Raw genomic sequence first — 26,533 nt, forward strand, 5'->3', positions numbered from 1 at the left:
TCCAACTACTATAATTGAAAAATTCAACTATTTTCTGGCCGTTTGGTAATTTAAATTGACCGACTACCGTAGGCGGAAACTATTTTCCGATCTACGTTTTTTTTTCGACTACTCGAAAATGGTCGGAAAGTAATTGGAAAACTCCAACTACTTTCCGACTGTTTTGGTAGTCCAAAAAACACAATTTTCCGATAGTTCTCTTCATTTTAGTTTAAGCATATTAGTTTGATTTGACATCAGATCTAAGAATATAAGGGAGACTTCTAAATTTTTTTAGTGTTAAATTCCAGATGTGTTTAGTGTACACAAATACTTTTAAATTTTGTTTTCAAAACATATCACATAGAATGTTGAAATTAAAAGTTACCAAATATTACTATAAAAAATCTATTTTTCAAAAAACAAATTTAAAAAAAAAAAAACATAAATTAAATCGAGGAAGGCACTATGTATACTGGTCTGTCGGACAAATAGATATCCTCTCTTTCTCTCTCTCTCTCTCACACACACATTCTTTGAAGTTGTTTAGTTCTTCTTGGAAACTGAAACAGTTATCTAATTAACTACTCGAATCAGCTTTTAAGAATCTTAATTAAGCTAATTCCACAAGTGATTATGGGAATATTACGGCCAGATGAGAGCAAAAGGATAGAGATTGAGGAATTTCGCCGCATGCTTCTTCATAATTATGTAGAGGTGCATACCAATTATAAGGCCAAATTAGTTGAGGAAGAATTTATTAATAATCAAGGAGTTGTGATGCCGGCAGTACAACAAGTTGAAGAGAAGAAAGTGTGTGTCACAAGTGGCGTATCTTTCCTTGGTATTGCTATTGTTAATCAACTCTTACTCCGTGGGTACTCTGTACGTGTTATTGTCGACAATCAAGGTGCCATTTCTGCTCTAATTTTCTTACTTCTTCATCCGTTTGTTGTCCTTATTTTCATTTCACTGCTGCTTTGATTACTTCTTTTGGACCGATGGATTAGCGGAAATAGTCCCTCTACTCTACAAAAGTAAGAGTAAGGTCGGCATATATTCTACGGCATACATTCTAATTTTTTCAGACTCTACTTCTGAAATTTCACGTTGTTGTTGTCCTCATCACCATTTATTGTCATATTGTTTGACTATCTTATCTAAAATTTAAGTTATTAAAAGACATTATATATTTTATTTATTTAACTCTATCTTCAGCCCACCCCGCACGTGGGGGTGAGCCACGCAATTTTTTTTTCTATAGTAGGTAGCAATGAGATTTGAATTTATATCTTTATCGGCTTTAATATCATGTTGAATTGTATGACCTTCGAATATTAATAAGTTCAGCATAAGAAAGTATGAAGGAGGAGACGTACTATTAATGTCGTATTTTGATGACATTAATTAGTGGAAGAATGGTGATATTTCTACTACACTTGTTTAATTTATGATATGATTAAAAAAAGTTATGATGAGTGTTGTATTTTTTTAATTACAATGAGTTACAGGGGTACGGTCAGTTTCTAGACGAATGCCCCACCGAGAAAGGTGATGGTTGGTCGTAGATCTTTGTTTTTCATTGTTAGCTTATCTTAGTGCATTTAAAGCTACATTTTTATTTTTAAAATTTTTGTAACAGTGTAGCCATTTTGGGGGGGGAGGGGGGGGGGGGGAGATTTATTATAAATATACATTACTACTATTATACATGAGCTTATTCGTCTAAATATTTATCCGTACTGAGCGTAGACATTATTATACCGCAGTAATAGTATTGATCATGATCAGTAAAAGCTGATTTTGCAGAGGATTTGGAAAAGCTAAGAGAAATGGAAAATTCTGGTGAAATGAGAGAGTCCAGCAACAGCATAGAAGCAGTTATGGCAAGTCTAACACAAGTTGAAACCTTATCGGAAGCTTTCAGAGATTGCTGTGGCGTCTTCCACGCCGCTGCCTTTGTCGACCCTGCTGGCCTTTCTGGTTATACTGTGAGTGTTCATTACTTCCTCTCCCAGGCCTAGCCGATATTGCTAGGAACACATAAATTTCAAATTTTGGATCCGTCTCTGCTCTCAGTCGGATATGTTTTCATCTACATAGACTACATTACAAGTTACCACATAATATTCCACATTACCACATAATATAGAAAGATATCACTGTTTACCCCGAATTTAGGTAATCAATTAAATTTGAGAGTGAGGTATAGGATATGTAGTTGAGCTTTAATCTATTTGGTTGAGAAAAGATATATGTTGATATGCTATGAGCAAGTGAATAATAATCGATGGTTTGCACTAAATGTATGTATTTAATAATATATGAATATTGTTTAATTGAATAAAGCTAAAGAACACACTAAATCCGGACCAAAATCGGAGAATGAGGGGGAGATTTTATATATTTTGCTATTACAATGTTCTAGAATTGAAGAATCCAACCCTTGAAAGTAGGGTAATGCCCCCTATTTATAGTTTTGCCTTATGGGCCTCATACAACATAAAACTCTTTTGAATAAAGAAAAACCCTAAAAGGATAAGGTTGGGTCGTACGGTCTGACACCCGTACGACAGGCAGTACAATGTGGCAGAACGGTCTTGACGCGTGACAATTGTGTAACGGATCACCCGGACCAACGGCCACGAATAACCGGGCTAACGGCCACGAACAACCGGACCAACGGCCACGATCAACTCGGCTATGGAGAAACCGGACCAAACGATTTCCTTCGCTTTCTTTGAATCAAGCACTTCTCCGGTCCGAAAGAGTCTAAATGCTCGTGCTTGTTTCTCTCTTCCCTCGATCTCCAATCTCACCGGTCTAGCATATGTCCGATTTTTACCGTATACAGATAGTCCCCACACTTTCTGGACCGTAGTTTTATCGGAGTAACGGGAAGTGAATGAATCAAGAAACCGGTGGTTCCATATGCTCGTTATTATCTTTTCATTTTGGCGGGAACAGTTGCATCACGTCTTTCTGTCATCAGCCACGTGTCTCATCCCGGATGATCAGCTCTGACAACTGCCGTAACGCACGTCGTTTCAAGTCACTTCTCATTAATTATGGGATACGTGGCATCCCCCGGTTGGCTGGGATTTGAAACCGCCTCGATCCCATATCTATATAACGCCTTTCACCTCTTCATTTTTCCATTTTACATCTTCATTTCACTTCACTTCTCTGTTTTATTTCTTCACTTCATCACTTCTAATCATCCTTCATCTCATATTTCTTGCTGATTCGTTGCTTATATTGCGTGAGAGGAAACCAGCTCCACCAACTTCTTTAGCTGTTCTTGTTTAGAAAGTGCTGCTTCTTTTTCTTCCTATTCTTACCATTTTGAATTTTTTCTTGACTGCTCCCTTACTCTATTTTTTAACTTCTTTTTCGAATTCGCCAAATCTCCTTCATAATTTCCAAATGTCTGCTAACACCGAAACCACCTCCCATGATGTTCCCTTGGTTTCTTCTCAAGGAACCGAGCCAACTTCTCAGCCCAAGGGAAAAATCGCCTTTGAGCCCACTGCTTTGGACATTGTACCGTCCAAACCCAACTATAACAAGGATTTCGAGGTTGAAAAACCTTCTCTGGTTTCCGATAGAGGGTTTGATGTAAGACGGTACCCCTCGTCCATTACCGAGGACAAACTCGATCTAGTCCGGGCTGATTGCGGATGGGATAACCGTCCGGTACAAGTTTTTGCCCCCGGACCTGATGAATCAATCACCAACCATCGAGAGGGCTTCTTATACGTTTACACCTACCCTTCACACTCAAGCTCGACCCCTCGATCGACCCGGTTATTCTAGATATGTGTCGGACTTACAATGTAACCCTGGCTCAGATTGGTCCGATTGTTTGGAGGACTGTGGCTTGCCTCCGGCTGTTAGCCAATAACTTGAAAAAAGAGTTCACGCTGGCTCACTTCATCCGGTTATACTCCCCGAGGTTGTTCGGGGGAGGTGTAATAAAGCTCGCTAAACGAAGCCGGAACCCAATCTTCTCGAAGATGGACGAAGATAGAGACCGGGGTTGGCTGGAGAGTTACGTCCGGGTGAGGACCGCGGACATTATTCCGGCCAACCACATGCCCTTCCCAGAGAGGTGGAATGATAATCGTAAGTCAGTTCTTTTAATAATTGCTTTGAATGCTTTGTCAAACACTAGTCCTTTCACATTTTCACTATTTGTCCCCTTCTTTATACCAGCCATGGCGTGGATACCTCCGGCTGTCCGGAACATCAACGAATGGGTTAGTGCTCTTCTTAGCCAGCACACCCACGAAGCACAGACACGGGACTCTTGTCGCGTGGCCGATGGGTCGCTCACAACCACGGTAAAACTTTGCTTCTATCGGTATTCATTGCATTTTCTACCTTTCCCTTTTGTAACATCTTCGGCACTCAGGTTTACCCAAGGGCTCGGTGAACCCAAGACCGGAGCCAGCAGCCGAACCCGCTGCGTCAGCACTCGAGTTCGATTCAATGGGTACATCCCGTATCATTGTTGCCGCTAACAAGAGAAAAAAACCCTCTGACAAAGGGCAGAAACCGAAGAAGAGGGCGAGGAGCGTCGTTCGGACTCTAAGAGATGAAACAGAGCCCGAGTTCCTTGTTCGAAGGATCGGTGTGATCCCTCCCGTTGCTTCTATTCAAAAGAAGGGTACCACCATTTCATCACTTCCTTCAACCGGAGAAGGACCGTCAGCTCCGGCCTTGCACACAGGTGGGGAAAAAATTCATTACCCGACTTCTCTAAGGTCGATTGAATTTGTCGATATTTCAGGTGATGGTTCATCCGAGGAAACCCCCCTGCAAAGGACCAGAAGGTCCGGGCGTGCACCCGAGACCGATCTGAGGGCTGATCCGATCCCCGAGATCGAAGTTCCAGTGGATGTGGGCCCATTGCCTGGCTATGAGACCGCCGCACCTTCCGAGATCCCTGCCTCTACCGAGGCTGCTGAGGCCGGCCCGAGTTCTCCAACTCCAACTTCAGGGTCGGATAACTTTGATGACATGTTCTCGGATACTCCTCCTGCTACCGACGAAGCTACCGGTTTTGGACATCTCCTGATCCCTCGAGCCACGAGGGCGGCTAGCCGGACCACCGAGACTGGAGCTAGGGATAGCGTGGTGCGTGTCTTCCCGGCCCCAAGTGTGGAACCTAGGAGGACCATATTGGCCGTAATCACCGTCCCCGAGGACTGCAGCCTTTTGTCTTGCCCGGTGGGAGTAGCAAGCTACCTGAGGCCGCTCGTCTCGGACTCGGACAAACGGAAGATGAACGGAGTCCCCTGGCAGTGTCTCATTAACGAGGGCATGCACGCGGGCAATAGAGTAAGTTTATCAGTCATCCTTGCATAATTCATTGAGAATTTTAGTTTCTCGTTTATCCGAGTTTTAACTTGTTTCTTTTGCAGAATGTGGTGCTTGTTAACGAGGCCTTCGTCCGCGCTCAGCAAGAAGTTGACGATCTCAAGGTCCAGCTGGATGCCCAAGGTCGAGAAACGGAGAAGTTCCGGTACCTTTTGCGGGTGAAGGAGAATGAATTGAACCGAACAGTTACTCTTTCCAACCTTCAACCCGAGCTCGACGCGGCTAAGGCCGAAAACCTTCGATTAAAGAATGAGTTGGCCGAGATGGTCGAGAAGAACCGACTTCTTGAAGCGGACAAGGTCGGCCTTAGCCAGGACAACGCTCGTTTTTCCTCAAGGCTTGGTGAGCTTGAAGCCACTATCTCTCATCTCCGGGGGGAGCTTGACTCGGTCAAGTCCGATGCCGTGAGCATGGCCGAAAGACATCGGTTGCTTGAATCCGAGAGTGCCAAGTACAAGGAGCGGATGAGGGTGTTTGAGCGAAAAGCAGAGGACAGGGCCCGGATATGTGATGAGCTAAAACCCGAACTCGAGGAGACGGCCGAGGCTAATGACCTTCTCAAAGCCGAGCTCGAGTCGGCCACTCAAATCCAAAGGGTCTTTGATGAAGAGCGGGATGAACTGGTGGCAAAGCTAGCCCAGGCTGAGGCTTATTTAGCAGAAGCCCTTAGGAGTGTGGAGGCTAGCGAGGCTCATACTACGATTGCGGTGGAGTATGAACGGTGGAAGTCTCGGATGGTCACCCTTGAGCAAGCCGGGCATGGCTTTGCGGATCTTCCGGCCTTGATACACGAAGCTAAAAGGGTCGAGGAAGAAGCTAAGAGAGCCCTCGATACTGACTCCGAAGATTCCGAGCGGACAGTGTCCGAACACTCCGGGTCCAGCCATACCGGATAGACCAGGGCCTGTAGTTAGCCTTTATTTTGTTTTTTGCCTTTTTGGCTTGATTTTTGTTTTCCGACCTCGTAGGGGTCTCCGGTGTAAAAACCTTATATAAATGGAACATGCATTTTTCCTGATTTTCTTTATTTATTTTGCTTGAATGATTATGACTTTTGTCCCAATTGTCGGTCCGTTTTAAGGACAAGCAGAGACTCGGGGTCGTTATTTTGGATTGTTCCTAAGTATTGGCTTTTCTTTTCGTCCGGTACGTTTTATCCGGAAATTTGACCGAGTGGTTTGCCCGTGGGACTTATCTAATGCTTTGTGAATTCAGACGTCTCCGAATCACGTTAGGCATTTTTTTAGGGCCGGTATTTTTTGGCATTTTTTAGGGACGGTATTTTTCGGATATTCACTTGTCATAGGTTAGGTTCGGACACCTGAATCCCAGCCTTAGCAAATTTTGATGTAGCTGTCCCCATTCGAGGAAGTTTAAAGATTTTGGCTCGGTTCATTGTGACCTTGTTGCCTTCGTCGAATATCGACCGTAGTGCCCGGAATAGGGTATATAAATGAAGCAATGCCGAGATACGACGATAATCACCGGGGTAGGGTGTTTTAACAAGAAGACATCTGAAATACAGTAATCCGAACTTTCGATAGTCTTTGTATTGCAAGTATTTGTACGTACATAATATGAGAATTTTTTCCGCTTCCTTCTGCTTTTGTCGTAGCAAATACTAAATGGACACGATTCATTCTGATCGTTTGGTCCTTACATCGAAACCTAATGCAGAAGGTCCGGTCTTGGTTTTGCCGTAGCAAATACTGAGTGGACACGATTCATTCTGATCGTTTGGTCCTTACATCGAAACCTAATATAGAAGGTCCGGCTTTGATTTGTTGAGCTCCTCCGTTTTCCACTAACCTGGGTAAACCTCGATGTGGGTACAATAGTCCCCTAGTGCTTATCCGAGCTTCAAGATCGGGTAAGCGCTATTAAGTCCCCACTCGTAGGGTGTTACCCCGAGTTTCCGGGCGTTTGTCCTTTGTCTTTGTCAAGTAACACGTTGTACTTGTTGCCTCATTAAAAACCTTTTCGGAAAACCCATTTTGGGACAAAATCGTACTAAGGAAAAGAGTGCAACACGTGTTTTCAGACCTAGATTCTAACTTTATCCGGTACTTGACTTCCTGCAAAAAAGAAAAGGGTTAATAGATAAACACGAGGTGTCCATACCTTAGCAGTAGTATCTCTTCAAATGAGCCACATTCCAGTTATTGCGCAACCGTTGCCCGTCCATGGATTCCAGCTGATACGATCCTTTGCCCGTTACCTCGGTTAACTTGTACGGTCCTTCCCAGTTCGGACCTAGTTTTCCTTCGTTGGGATTCTTGGTGTTCAAGGTAACTTTCCGAAACACCAAGTCCCTAACTTGGAAATGTCGAAAATTGGCTCTCCGATTGTAGTACTTTTCCATTCTCTGCTTCTGGGCTGCAAGATGGACCTATGCGTTTTCGCAAAGTTCATCTGTGAGATCGAGTTTTACGGCCATGGCCTCCTCGTTTGACTCCTCGGTGGTATACCTGAACCGGAGACTCGGTTCACCAACTCTACGGGAATGAGGGCTTTGGCCCCGTAGACTAACGAGAAAGGTGTTTCTCCCGTGCTTAATTTCGATGTGGTTCTGTAAGCCCACAATACCTCCGGTAGTACTTCCCTCCAGTGATGCTTTGACGCTTCAAGTCTTTTCCTTAGATTTTGAATTATTGTTTTATTCGTGGATTCCGCCTGTCCGTTCGCACATAAGTGATATGGGGTTGATACGATTTTCTTGATCTTCAACCCTTCGAGAAAATCATTGACTTTGCCGCCCATGAACTGAGGACCATTATCACAAGTTATCTCGGCCGGGATGCCGAAACGACAAATAATGTGGTCCCATATGAAGTCAATAACTTCTTTCTCTCTAATTTTTTCGAAGGCCTGCGCTTCAACCCATTTGGAGAAATAGTCAGTCATAAACAAAATAAAACGGGTTTTACCTGGTGCCCATGGCAATGGACCAACAATGTCCATTCCCCATTTCATGAAGGGCCAAGGTGACACTACTGAATGTAGCAACTCCCCGGGCTGATAGGTCATGGGGGCATGTCTTTGACACCTGTCACATTTCCGGACAAAATTCTTCGAGTCTTCCTCCATCCGGTTCCAGTAGTAACCGGCTCTGACAATTTTTCGGACCAAGGCTTCAGCACCGCAGTGGTTGCCGCAGGTCCCCTCGTGCACTTCTCTTATCACATACTCCGTTTCTCCGGGACCCAAACACTCGGCCAAGGGTCCGAAGAAAGACCGTCGATACAATTGGTCGTCTACCAAGCAGAAACGCGCAGCTTTTGTCCTTAGTGACCGTGATTCTTTTGGGTCACTCGGGAGCTTTCCGTCTCGCAAGTAGTCGACGTACTTGTTGCGCCAATCCCAAGTTAAACCCATTGTGTTTATTTCGGCATGCCCGTTTTCTATCGCTGAATTCATCAAGTGCACCGTAGTCCCGGGGTTGATTTCTTCCCCTTTGATTGAAGATTCCAAATTGGCCAGTGCATCGACTTCGCTGTTCTGATCCCTCAGTACATGCTGCATGGTCCATTCTTTAAACCGATGTAGTATCACTTGGATTTTTTCCAGATACCTTTGCATCCGTTCGTCCTTGACCTCGAAGACGCCATTCACCTGGTTAACGACCGAGAGAGAATCGCACTTTGCCTCAATTATTACAGCCCCATACTCCGGGCTAGTTCCAAACCTGCAATCATAGCCTCATACTCGGCTTCATTGTTAGTCAATTTAACAGTTCTAATGGATTGTCGAACGGCATCCCCGGCGGGGGTTCTAAGGACGATTCCTAGCCCGGAACCTTTGAGGTTCGAGGCTCCGTCCGTGTGTAGCGACCAAATACCCGAAGATTTCCCCGAGGTTAGCAGTTCTTTCTCAACCTCGGGGACCATAGCCAGGGTGAAGTCCGCCACAAAATCGGCCAAGATCTGGGACTTGATGGCCGTCCGAGGCTTGTATTCGATATCATATCCGCTAATCTCTACGGCCTATTTAGTTAGTCTACCCAATAATTTCGACTTATGCATGATGTTTTTTAGGGGGTAAGTAGTCACTACACATATCGGATGACATTGAAAGTAAGGCTTGAGCTTTCTAGAAGCACTTACCAATGCTAATGCCAACTTTTTCAAGTGGGGATAACGGGTCTCCGCATCCTCTAAAGTTCTACTCACATAGTATATGGGGAATTGCGTACCTGATTCTTCTCGGACCAAAACACCACTTACCGCTACCTCGGAGACGGTAAGGTAGAGAAAAAGTTGCTCGTCCGCTTTTGGTGTGTGCAGTAGCGGCGGGCTGGACAAGTACCTTTTCAATTCTTGCAAAGCTCTTTGACACTCCGGTGTCCAAACGAAGTCGTTCTTCTTTCTTAGTAAGGAGAAAAAAACGGTGACTCTTATCCGAAGACCTCGATATGAAACGACTCAGCGCCGCTATCCTTCCTGTGAGCCTCTGCACTCTTTTGACGTTATTCACCACCTCAATATCCTCGATGGCTTTGATATTATCCGGGTTGATTTCAATCCCTCATTTTGACACCATAAAACCCAAAAATTTACTGGACCGTACACCGAAGGCACATTTTTTCGGGTTAAGCTTCATGTTATACTTGCGGAGCACATCGAAGGTTTCCTGTAAATGCTTTAAATGGTCCGCTGTTTCCAGGGACTTTACCACCATGTCGTCAATATAAACTTCTATTGTTTTCCGAACATTCCGTTAACTAGGCATTGGTAAGTTGCACCTGCATTTTTTAATCCAAAAGGCATGACGTTGTAACAGTAAGTCCCATATCGGGTAATAAAGGATGTTTTCTCTCGATCCTCCGGGTGCATCCGAATTTGGTTATACCCGGAGTAGGCATCGAGAAAACTTAACATCTCATGCCCGGCCGTCGCATCGATCATTCTATCGATGTGAGGCAACAGAAATGAATCCTTCGGGCATGCTTTGTTTAGATCCTTATAATCAACGCACATTCGAAATTTATTACCTTTTTTTGGCACCACTACTACATTAGCTAGCCAGTCCGGGTACTTTACCTCTCGGATAGAACCTATTTTCAAAAGCTTCGTTACCTCGTCCTTTACGAAGGCGTGTTTTGCCTCTGCCATAGGCCTTCTCTTCTGCTTCACCGGGGGAAACCTCCCGTCTAGGCTGAGCTTGTGAATTGTTACTTCCGGTGGCACACCTGTCATATCTATATGGGACCATGCCAAACAATCGGCATCAGCTCGAAGAAATTTAATTAACTTGTTCCTGAGCTCCAAGGTTAACCCCGTGCCCAGGTATACCTTTCTGTCCGGTAGACATTCGGACAAGGCGATTTGCTCTAACTCCTCCACTGTTGACTTGGTCGCATCCGAGTCATCCGGCATGACGAATGATCTGGGTACACCGAAACCATCCTCTTCATATCCCGGATCCAACCCCGTGTGCTTTAGTTGCTATTTGGTGTCCTTTCCCCCGGTTGAACCTTCTTCCTTTTGATCCGATTTTTTGGGCTGAGGTGTCGCTTCCTCGACCGCGAACATCTCCCTTGCAGCGGGTTGTTCACCTCGGATGGTTTTTATCCCCTCCCGGGTCGGGAATTTCAGCAGCTGATGTAATGTCGATGGCACGGCCCTCATGCTATGTATCCAAGGTCTACCCAGCAATGCATTATACTTCATATCTCCTTCGATTACATAGAGCACCGTTTGATGGATAGTGCCATCAATGTTAACCGGCAAAGAGATCTCCCCCTTCGTGGTTTCGCTCGCCATGTTAAACCCGCTGAGCACCCGGGCTACCGGTACGATCTGATCGAGTAGCCTTAGCTGTTCGACCACTCTCCACCGGATGATGTTGGCTGAGCTACCTGGGTCAATCAAAATACGTTTAACTTGTGTTTTAAAAATAAGTATAGAGATTACCAATGCATCATTGTGCGGTTGAATGATGCCTTCTGCATCCTCGTTGCTGAAAGAGATGGAACCCTCGGGTAAGTAATCCCGGCTGCGCTTCTCACGCACAATAGAAACCTTCGTCCGTTTCATCGCCGACCCTCGTGGGGTATTGGTACCCCCGATTATCATGTTGATTATATGCTGAGGTTCTACTGGTTCGGCCCGTTTATGAGACTCTCTTTCCTTGTAGTGACCTTTGGCTCATTCACTTAGCAATTCTCGGAGATGGCTATTCTTCAGTAACCGAGCTACCTCATCTCTTAGCTGGCGACAATCCTCAGTTCTGTGTCCATGGGTTCCATGATATTCACACATCACGCTCGGGTCCCGTTGGCCCGGTTCTGACCTTAGAGGTCTCGGCTATCTTACATCTGCGATACGGCCAATAGCCGAGACGAGGTCCGAAGTGTTGACGTTGAAGTTGTACTCCGATATCCTCGGCAAGTCTTTGTTGCTGGACGAGCTTCCGGCATCGCTCCTGAATGAGAGACCTCGACTGTTCGACGGGCGCTCGGCCCGTTTATCAACCCACCCGGAGAAATGACTCGGGCCAACCCTTGATTTTTTTGACCTGAAGCTTGGCTTTTTCGAATGAGAGTATGGCTGATACCTTTCCCTCGATGGTCTGGACTCTGGTTCGTAATTCTTTCGCGATCTCTCCGAGCTTTTATTCATATTCACGGGCCTCGGGAGAAGCTCGAGTTGGTCATCCTCTACCCGAATCTTTGACTCGTATCGGTTATGGACATCCGCCCAGGTCATAGCCTCGTATTCCAGCAAGTTTTCCTTTAGTTTGAATGAGGTCGTCGAGCTTCGAGGATTAAGCCCTTTGGTGAACGCTTGTGCGGCCCATTCCTCCGGAACCGGAGGGAGCTCCATTCGTTCCCTTTGGAATCGGTTGACAAATTCACGCAATAACTCGTCATCCCTTTGGGCTATACGAAAAATATCCGCCTTACGGGCCTGCACCTTTTTGGCACCGGTGTGAGATTTTATGAACGCATCGGCGAGCATTTCGAAAGAAGTGATTGAATGCTCGGGCAGATGGTCGTACCAAGTTAATGCTCCCTTTGACAGAGTTTCCCCGAACTTCTTCAGCAGCACGGATTCAATTTCATCCTCTTCCACGTCATTGCCTTTTATAGCGCAGGTGTATGAAGTCACGTGTTCCTGAGGGTCCGTTGTGCCGTCATATTTTTGGATATCCGGCATCTTGAACCTCTTCGAGATCAATTTCGGAGCCGCACTCGAAGGAAAAGGCCTCTGAATGTACCTCTTCGAATCCGGTCCTTTCAGAATAGGCGGAGCCCCCTGGATTTGGTCCACCCGAGAGTTATATGTTTCCACCCTCTTTTCGGTCAAGTCTACCCGCTTCGCCAATGTTTCGAGCATTCTCAAAACTTCGGTGGATGAACCAGCTCCAGACCCATTGCTCTCAACCATCCGCGTCTCGTCCCTTCTGGGTTCAGCAACACCTTTCGCCCTCTCCGGGGTCCTTTTATCACTTTTGTTTTGCAACTGGGCTATTGCGATTCCTTGTTCGGCAATCGCTGCTCTCTGTTCCTGCAACATTTCAAAAATTAAACGTAAGTCAATATTATCATCCGGGGTATCCAGTACTTTCCGGCCTTGTGTCCAGGACAAAGTAATTGAATTGTGAGTATTTAAAGGATCGGTGGCCGGCGGGGCAGCATTCTCCTAATTCACGATGTTTTTCCGGTTGAGGCCCTCCCTCGAATTAACGGGGTTCGGGTCAGCGGGATTTGCTGGTAATCCTCGTGGCCCACTGTCCTCATTTTCGGCCACAATCTCGTTGTTGTTGACGTGACCAGATTGTCACTGTTAGCCATTTGGTCCGTTTTCACAGGGACGAACAGAAGATATTTTCGATTCTGTCGGGTAAGATAGAAAACAAGATCAAAGACCACTATTATCCTAGCCCCACGGTAGGCGCCAAACTGTTTACCCCGAATTTAGGTAATCAATTAAATTTGAGAGTGAGGTATAGGATATGTGGTTGAGCTTTAATCTATTTGGTTGAGAAAAGATATATGTGGATATGCTATGAGCAAGTGAATAATAATCGATGCTTTGCACTAAATGTATGTATTTAATAATATATGAATATTATTTAATTGAATAAAGCTAAAGAACACACTAAATCCGGACCAAAATCGGAGAATGAGGGGGAGATTTTATATATTTTGCTATTACAATGTTCTAGAACTGAAGAATCCAACCCATGAAAGTAGGGTAATGCCCCCTATTTATAGTTTTGCCTTATGGGCCTCATACAATATAAAGCCTCTTTTGAATAAAGAAAAACCCTAAAAGGATAAGGTTGGGTCGTACGGTCTGACACCCGTACGACAGGCAGTAAAATGTGACAGAACGGTCTTGACGCGTGACAATTGTGTAACGGATCACCCGGACCAGCGGCCACGATCAACTCGGCTATGGATAAACCGGACCAAACGATTTCCTTCGCTTTCTTCGAATCAAGCACTTCTCCGGTCCGAAAGAGTCTAAATGCTCGTGCTTGTTTCTCTCTTCCCTCGATCTCCAGTCTCACCGGTCTAGCATATGTCCGATTTTTACCGTATACAATCACTATTTTGCTTTGTACCATGTGAACAAAGAGTGAGTTGTTAAAACTATAGGCCCCAGGCAATAACAATATGATACGGTTCTTCTTGCATGTCATTATCTAACTGCTGGGCGGATGGACCAAAAGTCCGAAACATATATGCAATTATTAACGCTTTGGTTTACCAAACATGAGTATAATTGCGTGTATCATGTTGTTGCCGTTGAACTGATAATTTTGTTAAAAACTCTTTAGAAAGTTTAGTGTCAACAAACACCAAATGAGATTTGAAAAAAATTCTAGTGTAGAGCCTTACGCAACGCTTATTCAGGTTTGTCGGATCCCAAAGTTAGTATTGAAAATCGGATGAGAAATAAAAAGAAGGTAGATATATCATTCTTTTTTCATTTTTTCGTTCTTCAGTACGTGCCGAATTTTATCAGACCTTTTTCGTATAGTTCGTTATTTTGCTACATATTTAAACTCTGCAAATTATTTTGTAGAAATCAATGGCGGAAATAGAAGTTACAGTAAGCAAGAATGTAACGGAGGCATGTGCAGCTACATCTTCAGTTAGAAAATGCATCCTCACGTCTTCACTTGTAGCCTGTATATGGCAAAATATTGGATCTAATTCACGTACAATTGATCATGATTGTTGGAGTGATGAGTCCATCTGCTCAAACAAGAAGGTACGTAATACGTAGTCATCAATTACATGCTGCTCATTTTGTTTTCTATGGGTGTTTTTGGTATGAAATAAAATAATTTTGAAAAATAAGGGACTTTTATTTACTTTCTTGTGTTTTGTAAGTAAGTCAAAAATATTATATCAAGATAATTTATACCCCTCCGTTTCAATTTGTTTGTCTGGTTTTGACTTGACAAGAAAATAAAGAAGACTTTTGAATCTTATGGTCTTAAATTAAAGATATTAAGAATGTACTAAAATGTCTTTTAGTCTTGTGGTCTTAAACATGTTATGTGGGAAGTTGAAATTAAAGAGTTTTTAAAAAAGAAAAGATACATTCTTTTTTAAATGGACTAAAAAGGAACGTAAGACAAACAAATTGAAATATATAATCTAGGCAAATACTAAGGAATTTAATGTTACTTATGAAACTTTGTTTTGAAAATAATTTCTTCTGATTTCTAAAAACTTACTATTTTGCTAAAGACTATTTTTCAAACGGTAAAGTTGAACCAACTTTCTCAGCTGTTATACTTTTCTACATAGTAGGAATTTATTCCCGTCTCTTTCCAATTCTTCCAACAATAAATTGAAATATGTCCTTTATTCAAAAGGAGAAGTCATAACGCATCCTGATATTGATAACGGATTGGAATTGTGACTAACACCTAAATTAGTTATCATTAGCGTGGGAACACAAATGAAAACGTTATACTAGGTAGGAAAAAAAAAACTATAATGATCTTATCAGTACATAACTACTACTCAAAAATTGAAAATAAAAAGCTCCTACTGTACTACTTATCCAGAGAGACTAAACAACTCATAAATAGGACTTGCATTATATCTAAGATCCTAAGCTGCTCTGTTTTCACTAATTTCTTTGCTTTTAGCGTTTGGATTTGATCAATTGGTTTAATTTAGTATTAACAAAACTAATATTCAAAAATAAAAATAAAAATATTTGCAGTTATGGTATGCTTTGGGCAAGCTGAAGGCAGAAAAAATTGCATGGAATGTAGCTGAGAAGAGTGGATTTAAGCTGGCCACCATTTGTGCTGGTCTAGTAACTGGCTCTGCATTCTTCACCAGGAATCCCACCTCTACAATAGCTTATCTTAAAGGTAATTTTGCAACTTATTTTAAATGCCTGTTGTTAATTTCACGCGTAGTAACTGATTTTTTTTATTAATATATAATACTAAATTTAAAAAATTATTCTTGAACTTTACCTATTATAATAATAGAATTATGGTAGTAATTTATCACATTAAAGTAATTGAACTGTTGCAAGTTGCTCAGAAAAATACAAACGATTGAATTGTAAATTTTTTAGCATAGAAAATAAAAAAGATGGAAAACATTAAATAAATCGACCATGGGAAAAATTTTACCCCCCCCCCCCCCCCTATTTTATGAAATAAAAAGTCAATGAAAAACATTTTAAATGAAACAAGAAAATAATAATAATAATAATAATAATAATAATAATAATAATAATAATAATAATAATAATAATAATAATAATAATAATAACCCACTACCTGGTGCTTTGACCTACCAGTCATTGGCACACATTTTTGTTATTTTAATACAAAATCTTTTATGACATCATTGTTATAGTGTGTAAGTTTAGTTATTTTAAGGTAACAAAAAATATTTTTATGACTTTACTGTTATAGTAAAAAAAAAAAAAATAGTTACTATGAGTCAAATTAGACCCCTGAACCAAGATGAATCTTTTCTTTTTCTTTCTGATTGCAATAAGATGGATTCTGATTTCCTAATATGTGAACAAATACAGGAGCTCAAGAAATGTTCAAAAATGGACTACTGGCGACAGTTGATGTCAACAGATTAGCCAAGGCACATGTAATGGTGTTTGAAGAAATGAACAAAACAGCTTTTGGGAGATATGTCAGCTTTGATAAAGTAATTAAGAGTGAGGATGAATTTGAAAAATTAGCAAGAGAGACGGGTATAGAAATTGGGGTAAACTCCCCCTTCAGAGTCACTAGAAATGATATTAAGTTGTCAAATGTTAAGCTTTGCCGTTTAATGTCCACAACATTTAGGTGTATTAGTGAGCACTAGCTCGTAGCTCCTATAGAAAGAAAAAAAACTCGTTGAATTTGCCTCTAGTGAATTTATAGTCTTTTTTTTTCGTAGTGAATTTATAGTCTTCAAGTTACAAAATTTTGTACTACTAAGTTTAAAATGTCATAGCAGGTTAATTATCATTTTAATTACATTACCAATTTTCTTTATGATAAAGCTTTATATATAATTACCTTACAGGTGAATTAATTGTATAACTATGTTTACATTACGTATTAATTGATGCGTAGAACATAAACTAAGATATACAAACCAATGTCCATAGTTGCGAGAAGTATTCCTTAACGTCATTTACCACTAAAATCAACAAATTATTTACTTAGTAGGCGTTTGAACATGAGCTTACCATCATGATTTGAAATTATTGATTTTTACAGAGGTTAGTTTGAAGTTGATTTTTTTTTGGACAAGCAATTTGAGTTTTAAAGGTAGTACATTTTATTATAAACATGAAAACTCTACTATTTGTGAGAACTATCAAAATCGAAAAATGAACGAATATTCCAACCCAACAACAAATCGATGAAAAACATGAAAAATGAATAAATAGTTCAAGCCAACAACAAAATCGATTAAAAAAAGGAAGAATGAAGAATGAAAAAAAATTGGCACTACAACACGAAATTGATGAAGAATTAATGAAGATTTCTTAGCCGAGAAAAGAAAATATAGAGATTTCGGGACTAGATTTGAGGAAAGCGATTGGATAAAATTTTCAGAAGAGATAGGGAATTTAAAAATTTAATGATATTTTAACAGGAGATTTTTCAGTTATGAGATATAAATTTTGTAGCCTGAAACGTGGGTACCCAATAGAGAAAATAACCTTAAGATACTATATTACAAAACATAAGGATACTTTTCCTTATTTACAAAATATAACAACTTAATTACAAATCATACCAGATCTGGAAAAATTAAAGGTCCACCCTTCCCTTTCCCAAATCATACCAGATATGAAAAATTAAAACCGACCTTCCCTTTCCCTTTTCCCAGCCGCCCACCCTTTCTTCCCCTTCTCCCCATTCTACTCAACCTCTGCTTCAGATCTAAAGAATTATAACCAATGATTATGTTCAGCTATGGTAGAACCGCCAAGTTGTGGGGACTCTTCATGGGTTCGATCAGATGACTTTGGTTATTGACAACACCGTTGAGGTTAATGGCAATGAGAAAAATGAGATTGGCATGGTGGTAATTCGGGGTAATAGTGTGGCGACAAATGACAATTGAAGCACTGGAGCCTGTTGCTAGACCACCGTAATATGAATGAGGCGATTATTAGAGGGGTCTTTATCTACGTTCAAGATATTACTGCTCTTATGGAACCTAAGTGAATTATGTATGGTACCTGAATTTAACTAGGCTTTGACAAGATGAAAGTTAACTTGAATTCCTTCCAAAACAAAAACAAAAAAAAAAATCCAAAAACCTAACATAAACTTTATACAAAATTTTATACAATTGTATATATATTTCATACCATTTTTATAATGTTTTCATACACAAGAAATGTGAGAACTCTAAGCCTTGAGCGAGATATACATATTTCATATAGTATTCATACAAAAAATTGAGTGAAATTCTTAAGCCTTGAGCGAGATATACATATTTCATACAATTTTCATTGAGTGAAAATTTTAAGCTTGAGCGAGATATACACATTTCATATAATTTTCATACACAATATCTTGAGCGAAAATTGTAAGCCTTAAGCGAATTTTTTCGTATATGTCTTGTACGAAATCTATCGTTATGTTTTGTAAACTGCAAAATATCATCATATTTTATAAATATACCATATTATTATGTATATATACATCATTCTCCCTATGCAATACCGGGAGCCTTATTTGTTATCTTGGGCTGTTTTATGCCAATGGACCAACTTGTGTACAGAGCTAAAGTATAGGCCGGCCCATAAAAGAGGCTTTTGCGATCAGCCCACGAGCTACCCGGCCTTTTCCTTGGATTACAAAAGACATCTAAGGCTGTCTATATATTTTTCTCTTCCTTGGATACAAAAGATATTTAGAATAATATATAGCATATCACATATATTGTAACGTATTTATCTTCAAAATAATGAAGGCATTTAATTGGGGCAACAATACTACCAAAATTAACCTATTTTTTAATTTTTACAAAAAATAACTCAAACTTTTTTCTCTCTCACTCTCTCTCGCTCTCTCTGCCTTCTTATATGTTTGTATATGTTCGTATAAGTGTCTGTATATGTTTGTATATATTTGTATATTTTGGGCTATTTTTTTGTAATGTAAGTTTTTGGTTTTTTTTTTGCAATGTAAGTGATCAACTTGTATATTTCTGAAATTTTCCCATAAATAAACAAGCCTTCAAACTTGGCCTCAGCTGGTAAGTATATCCTCCAACTTTGGGTGTGCATAAGTAGGCACCTCAACTTGTCTCGACTTTGTCAGTTGAACACTCCAACTTACAAAATGATCATATAAACACCTTCAAAATTTATGTGTCACGTCAGCATCGATTTGTGCACACCTGAAATTGACGGGCATACTTACCAGCTGAGGCCAAGTTTGAGCATTTGGTTATGTATTATGTCAATTATGAATGTGTATGTGTGTACTCACGAGGATGTATATATACTTTTCATGATGAGTCACGTAGTTGATGTAAAGTGGGGTGGAGGTGTCAAACAATATAAGTCATTGCCGACTCTACATGTGATTTACAATCCTTCACGTCACGTGGGGATATTTTACATTGGTTGATTTTCACCATTAGAAACATGTGCGTAAAATAAACGAGTGGCCCAAAAATTGAGGGAGTTTGTTCCGTATAACTGTTTTCCTATGAAAGTGCATACGTAGTTTCCTTTTTTTTTTTTTTTCCCCCTCTGCAAAGTCCTTTCAAGATTCCTAACGTTTCTAACTCTTCGAATTCGTACATCCCTCTTTTGTTATTGTGCATGTGTCAGTGTGTGTCTCTATGTTTTTCTGCTGTAAGCTTAGATTTGGTTTTGGATAATCGTTAGAAGGGATGGCATACTCCCTCCGTATCGATTTATGTGGCAGTTTTCTCTTTTAAAGAGTTAGTTTGATTAAATTTTAATGCTAATTTGGATAAGATTAACTCAATATTTTAACATTAAAATTTATATATTCGAAAACTACATGAGAAGTACTATAAGTTGCAATAATTCTCATATCAATTTGGAGAGAAAATACATCTTAAAATGTTAGTCAAAATTCATACAGTTGGTACCCCGAAAAGCAGGAATAAAGGAGGCACATGACAAGTCGGGATATTTTACGTTTAATGATGAACTCAAGCTAAGCAAAAAACTGCCCGAAAAAGGAATTGCAATGATCTTGAATAGGGATCCTATAGTGATAAATAGAATCCCCTTAAAAATATCACTAGATCGAGCACGACCGTCGTGTAACTCCTGGAGAACCATGTCATTCACCTGCCACGTGTTACCACTAGAGTCATAAATACTTTAGATGAGCTAACTGGGCCGACTAAAGATGGGTCAAGTCAAACTTGGATCGGGTTGGATGTGTTATCTTTTCATGTGCTAATTTTTCATGCTTAGTATCACTGCAGTAATTATTACCTGATTATAAACATTTTATAAAAATGGGTTTTCCTCAATTATTAGCCTAGCCTACAAGTTATTAATTAACGCTTATTATCACATTTATCATTAATTACACTATAATTAAGTTTACATAAAACATCCATATATGGTGGAAGGGAATCCACAAATCAAATTCAGCTTCTACTACCAGCCATCCAATATATTTCTGATAGCTCTACACTTGTTGACAATAATGACAAAAGCAATTAAAGAACTTTAGACAATTGTCCAACGACGAAATCTGTTTACAATATTGCATCACACGAGACAATGACATAACATGGTAAAGATACCTAGCCTTCCTAAACAAGGATCATGGCCTAACACTATGTTTATGAAATGCTAAATTAGGGTTGTTTTGAAAATTGATCCTTTGCTCGCAAGTAACTCACACTAAGGGAAATAAAGTACTCCATAATTAAAAAGATGAATTAATTAATATGATGAAAAAGGTAGAAGTGAATTGATAGGGACCATGTGGAGACTTCCCTAGGGGGACTCAAGAGTTGGGCTTACGTCGAACATCAAACATGCAACGCCATGCACAAATATAGTTAAATATGGAAAGCAACACTTAAATTTTCCAAAAATAGCTATACTGCCTTTCCATTTGTCCAATTTCCATTAATTTAGTTCGGTATATGCCGGAAGATGAATATTTGATTCGTATTTTACTATCTATCACTCTGTGCATGCCTCATATTCTCGTCATGCGTGTCCCGTATATATCTTTTTCATGATGCATTCCAGTGTGAAAAATCATTTATATTATCGAGTCATATTAAAAGTAATTAAAGATAACTATTAACACTAAATGAAATGAATAATATGAAAGATCAGAGAAGTAACTTGTTAAAACGAGTTAAATTGCACTGATTGTATAAAACTAAAATTCATTTACTAATAGTGGATTATTAGATAACGAAAAATTTGCATTGACCCGAAAAGTTAATCTTATAGGATACGCATGGAAGATTAATGTTCCAATAAATTGTGAAAGTACCAAATTCCTTAATACGATGTAGCACACTTCAATTGTCTAATCACATTGGTGTCTTTGTCAAACTGACTTAATTCCCATCTACAAAGTACTTAAGTGGTTGGTGAGATGCACTTCCCTCAAATGATTAACTGCAAGTACAATAGAGCCTTTTTAAAGTCGGCTAACATCGGATAATTGTATTTTAGAAAGCAAATTATTTGCTTGACCACGACTTTGTTTTAGTACACTAACTAGAAAGCTTTGAAAAGTGCTTATTTGATGGATAATTAGGTAAGTGTCATCTCTTCTTAATTAGTTGAATTCGGCAATTTCACTGCGCATATATACATGAATTTATTTTTAGATATATATTGATTGTTGATTCCAATAATACAACAGAAACTTCTAGTACTATAGTAGTAATTAAAGAATTTAAAATATAATTCGAGGTCGTCTTCAAGTAGCAGAATGACTCGACTATATATGTTAATAGAATCATAGGCACCTCCATGCACATCTATATATATATTAATAATATGAACAGGGTTATATTAAGAGTTCGTCATATTACACATTGAACACTTAGGAACCAGCATATGGGGGGATATATCATGCGGAATTTTTAGCACTATATATATATATATATATATATATATGGTAGCTGTATATCTAGCAGCTTAGTTTTTATAGTACTTACTAAGTGGGTTCAATCTAAGGTTTAATTACTCAAATAAAAATTCCAACATACTTAGTCTCCATTGAGCAATTGCATAGACCAGATATCCTCCATGCTCCAAATGTTGTCATTTGTTTCAGGGAGAAAATTAGGGGCTTGAAAATTGGTGTCCATATTTCCTACATTGTATGAAGTTGGAGAGTAAGTCTCTATGGTATCTGCTACACCAGCAGAGGATATTTGGCTACTGCTTCCTTCTTGATGATCCATATTTTGCTCTGAAGATCCTTGTCCATTCATGTTTTCTCCTTGCTTAATGTGCTTCTGAATCCTAGTCCTCCAATAGTTCTTTATCTCATTATCTGTTCTTCCAGGCAAATGCTTCGCAATTTTTGACCACCTATATCAGAAACGAATTCAGAATTTAGTTAGTGAATTTATAATGAATGTCATCTATCATATGTAATATATTTTTTTTTTGTGTGTATGTATGTCTCCATAATTTGAACTAAAAATAATGAGTTCAATTGAATCCGACCTAAAACTATATCACCATCTATAAGAACACTAGAGTTGTAAACACTAAGCATAATGTTATAACACACTACACCAATACTGAGATAATGTAAAGTAGTAGTTCCCTAAGATATTGGTAAGTGTATCAATATGGTGATGGCCCACAAAGTTAGATTACAGGTTTTATTCATAATTGAAAGTATTTCAATCACGTTTTGTAGTTGAAAAAGATGCTTGCCACGTTCTATGGTTGTAATTCAAAGTCCCATTTGCCTCCTTCTCCTATTTATTTAAACTCAACTTCCAAGACGTTGAAACTAGAGAAGCTCCTCCAATCATACACACTTACTTCCAATACTCACCAATATAATGTCTCCAAAAGAGCTACAAGTTGAAAGAGACCACCAATAGAGTAAGCTGAAGATAGTGAGCCATGCAGTAAGAATTCAGAAATCTTTGCAATGCTCAATCGACGGCAACTAATGTTTGGTAGCGGTGTATCACTAGCCACATTATATGGTACGTTTTATTGTTACACCTATATAAGCTATTGCTCTAATATCATAAAAAGATTTTCAATTTTGATAATCGTCACATTTGTATACTCAGTCACTCATCAAAACATCCACACACACACACACACACACAAAAAAAAAAAAAAAAAAAAAAAAAAAAAAAAAAAAAAAAACAGAGGAAAAATCTCTTTTCCTTTCAGGTCTTGTAATTAGACAGTTAGCAATTGACGAGTACTCTCAATTGATTAGCAGCTGATAACTTCATAAATAAAGAAAAAGAAGAAGAATAAAAAGAAATAATAGTAACCACATCATTGATACATTGACATTCACTTAATAATCTCTGCTATCACTTTCGAAAATGTAATTTGTCCCCCTTGTAAAACTTCCGTGTATTATTATTTAGTGAATAATTTTGTGCGCTAAGCTAGCGCAGTGTCTTCTTTTTGTTTATAATTTTCCTTTAAGCATGCACATATAAGAAGGGAAAGTGGTTATAGCTTTTCCTGAAATGTGAGATTATCTCGTCTAAAATTTTAGATTGAGCATATATATTTTTGTTGAGTTATGCCCCTCACGTGTGGGTTTCTCTCTTTTTACGAGTCAATCACGTGATTTTTTTTAATTTTATAGAAGGTGACAGTGACTTTCGAGCCCAAAATCTTTGACTGCTTTGAAACTTTGTGATCCTCTCATTTAAAAGTTTAAACTATTGAAGATGACACGTTTGTTTGCACATATTATATCTTTAATGATCTTAATTAATAATATTTAAATTGTCATATAAAGTACACTGTTAATTGCTATATTTTCAACACCGAATAACGGTATCTCATTGGGTTCTAATTTTTGTTAAAACACTGATGATCATGCTTTAACAGAACAATTTTAGTTACTCATGTAGTAATAAGTACTCCCTCAGTCTAAAATAAATTGTGCTTCTTTTATTTTTAGTCTGTCCCAAAAAGATTATTTTATTTCTATATTTAGAAACAATTTAATTTTATGAGATGATTTCCAGCCACATAAATATCTAAGGTTTGTTTTGGATCACACATTTCAAAAGTCTTCTTTTATTTCTTAAACTTTGTATTAAATCAAAAGAGGACAATCTTAATCTTTTTGGGACGGAGGAAGTATTATATACGGTTAATATTATTGTACGGAAAGGGGCCCATAGTGCCAGAAAGAAAAATAAGGTAGCTGTCTATTTCAAAAGCAAGTTGGAGGTGGGATAACAAAAGGCATTGACATGTGACTGAAATGAAATCGGTTCTCCTTAAAATGGAAACTTCTATCTTTCTAGCTCTCTTTGACAACGTGTTTTATATCCCACTGCTATCATGTAATACCGAATCCTTGTCTCACCACTGTCCTTTTTCTTCTTAGTTTGGAGAACGAATGAACATGCAATAATATTCTTTTGGCCCCTTTTTAAGGCTTTATTTACTTTCTAATAATTGTGGAAGTGACTTTGTTATCACTTTATACAAGTTAATCAACATCATCAGACCACCTTTAATGTGATAATTAGTATAAAGATATCTTAGATTGTCAAACTCAAGTAATAAAACCCTAAAAATGGTTTCAAAAGATAATTTCCGTCACCTAAAGATAGAAACTAAACAGAAAACATACCTTATCTTTAAGATAAAAAATATTTGAACATGATTTGCTTCTTGTATGAGAGATAAATTATCGGAAAACTATATTCCTTGTTATAAGGGTAGTTTCTTTAGTATATAGCTAGATAAGAGATCTGAAAAATAGTTTAAGAAAAGGAAAAATATTCTTTAAAATTTTATTCATGGAAGAAATAAAGTAGATGAGAGGTTTTGGAAGAAGAATTTTTTTTATATCAAACTTGTTTGGAACACAAATTAAGCTGCCGTAGCAGCTATAGATTGTATTCCTCACGTTTCAATTCTAAGATCCTCTTCTGTACGTGCCATACTATCACGTTTTAAATGTTCCTTGTTATCTCTCATTCCAAATCTAGTACTATGAACAGATATGGAGCGGCTCTCTTTGTCCATTCAACAATAAAACACATGGGAGAATCCAATACTTGATGGAGAAGATTGCACACCAATTTGTCCTATTTTCTCTTGCAATGAATATTACTTTAATTTATTATGTGTACTTTTTAGAATAATACTCACCTGTTTCCCCACTTAGCATGCAGTTCCATAATCAAAAGTTGTTCTTCAGGTGTAATATTGCCCCTCCGGACATCAGGCCGGAGATAATTAAGCCAACGGAGTCGACAACTTTTTCCGGTACGTTTGAGACCTAAAGAAAGAAGAGAGAGAGAGAGAGTTAATATTTAAGAAAAATGTTTGAACATACTCCCTCTGTTTCAATTTATGTGAATCTATTTCCTTTTTAGTTCGTGTCAAAATGAATGACCTATTTCCTAATTTGGAAACAAATTCACTTTATGAAGTGATTTACAACTACACAAATATTCAAGACTTATTTTGAACCACAAGTTTCAAAAGTCTTCACTCTTTCTTAAATGTCGTGTTCAGTTAAATGGGTTCACATTAATTGAAATGGAGGGAGTATAACAAAAATGATGTATACAGGGGTTGAGGGCTAGTTCACTCGGTGAACTCTCGATCTTTCACAGTTGAGATGAAATGCCCAAACCCTATTAGTAGCGTAGCATCTCATCCCTTTTCCCCTCTCCTTCTCTTTTAATGTAATAAATATAATTTTTAATTAAAAAAAAAGTTTATATCTAGGGTTTCACTTACAAAGGGAAGAAAAATTACCAGCAGATTTAGCTAGGGAGTTCCAAACACCTTCACCATGATTAGCAATGTAGTTAATGAGAATCAAATCTTCTTCCATAGTCCAAGGTCCTTTCCTCACTTCAGCATCTTGAGAGTTGCATGGTTTTTTATCCATCTTTTTTTTTTTAAAAAAAAAAAAGGAGATAAAGAGAGAGAAAAAAAAAAAAAAAAGGAGAGAGAGGAAGATGAGATTGGGATAGGAGTGACGATATGTGGTACTTTGTGACAAGGAACTAATGTGGTTGGCCAGATATTTATAGGGGTTGGCTAAAATAAAATTTGCTACTAGTAATTTAGTCGTTAAGCACTGCGACATTTGAGAGCTTTCAACCTAACTTACTTTATTATAAAATCATACTAATATTCGTACTCCTTAATGAACACTTGTAATAGCCTTAAAACTATATATGCGGCCATACATGACAGCTATTGATGTGGCCATGCATGTTCACGTTATGTACCTTCGCCAGCAGTGCATCTAGAACAATACTCCCTTAATTAGTCCTGTTTTATTTAATTTCATTTGACTAGGTACCACATTTGAAATCAGTTTGTTTAATTGCATAAATGTATAAGTAATTCTCCCCGTTTAGTTTATGTGCCATTATTTTTTACTTCCTCGTTCACTTTTACTTGTCCACTTTTAACTTTGCATGACCCTTAAGAATTAATAAATAAATTATATATTTTATCATAATACCCATATTAATTGGAGTATA

The 26,533-nt window shown here is 38.9% G+C and overlaps 2 protein-coding genes across 2 annotated transcripts; one reads left to right on the plus strand and one right to left on the minus strand.

The window, feature by feature from the left end:
* Positions 1–461: 461 nt before the first annotated feature.
* On the plus strand, positions 462–16,849 carry LOC132622047 (cinnamoyl-CoA reductase-like SNL6). The gene is made up of 5 exons (XM_060336563.1): positions 462–889; positions 1,789–1,970; positions 14,397–14,585; positions 15,555–15,708; positions 16,389–16,849. The coding sequence occupies exons 1-5, from the start codon at positions 616–618 to the stop codon at positions 16,676–16,678; spliced, it is 1,089 nt and encodes a 362-aa protein (XP_060192546.1). The 5' UTR covers positions 462–615; the 3' UTR covers positions 16,679–16,849.
* Positions 16,850–21,829: 4,980 nt separating this feature from the next.
* LOC132624987 (MYB-like transcription factor EOBII) lies at positions 21,830–26,182 on the minus strand. The gene is made up of 3 exons (XM_060339755.1): positions 25,794–26,182; positions 25,179–25,308; positions 21,830–22,385 (listed from the first exon to the last, which is right to left on the minus strand). Exons 1-3 carry the CDS (start codon positions 26,128–26,130, stop codon positions 22,058–22,060), a joined length of 795 nt encoding a protein of 264 aa, XP_060195738.1. The 5' UTR covers positions 26,131–26,182; the 3' UTR covers positions 21,830–22,057.
* Positions 26,183–26,533: the final 351 nt, after the last annotated feature.

This window comes from Lycium barbarum, chromosome 12 (assembly GCF_019175385.1).
Source record: "Lycium barbarum isolate Lr01 chromosome 12, ASM1917538v2, whole genome shotgun sequence".
NCBI lineage: Eukaryota > Viridiplantae > Streptophyta > Magnoliopsida > Solanales > Solanaceae > Lycium > Lycium barbarum.

Excerpts from the sequence above, each read along its gene's own strand:
- LOC132622047 (XM_060336563.1), top strand. The coding sequence starts at position 616 with ATGGGAATATTACGGCCAGATGAGAGCAAAAGGATAGAGATTGAGGAA. Across the intron at positions 890-1,788 it reads TGTTATTGTCGACAATCAAG|AGGATTTGGAAAAGCTAAGA; the intron begins GTGCCATTTCTG and ends CTGATTTTGCAG. Across the intron at positions 14,586-15,554 it reads CCATCTGCTCAAACAAGAAG|TTATGGTATGCTTTGGGCAA; the intron begins GTACGTAATACG and ends AAATATTTGCAG.
- LOC132624987 (XM_060339755.1), bottom strand. The coding sequence starts at position 26,130 with ATGTCGCAGTGCTTAACGACTAAATTACTAGTAGCAAATTTTATTTTA. Across the intron at positions 25,309-25,793 it reads CTCCCTAGCTAAATCTGCTG|GTCTCAAACGTACCGGAAAA; the intron begins GTAATTTTTCTT and ends TTCTTTCTTTAG. Across the intron at positions 22,386-25,178 it reads CATGCTAAGTGGGGAAACAG|GTGGTCAAAAATTGCGAAGC; the intron begins GTGAGTATTATT and ends TTTCTGATATAG.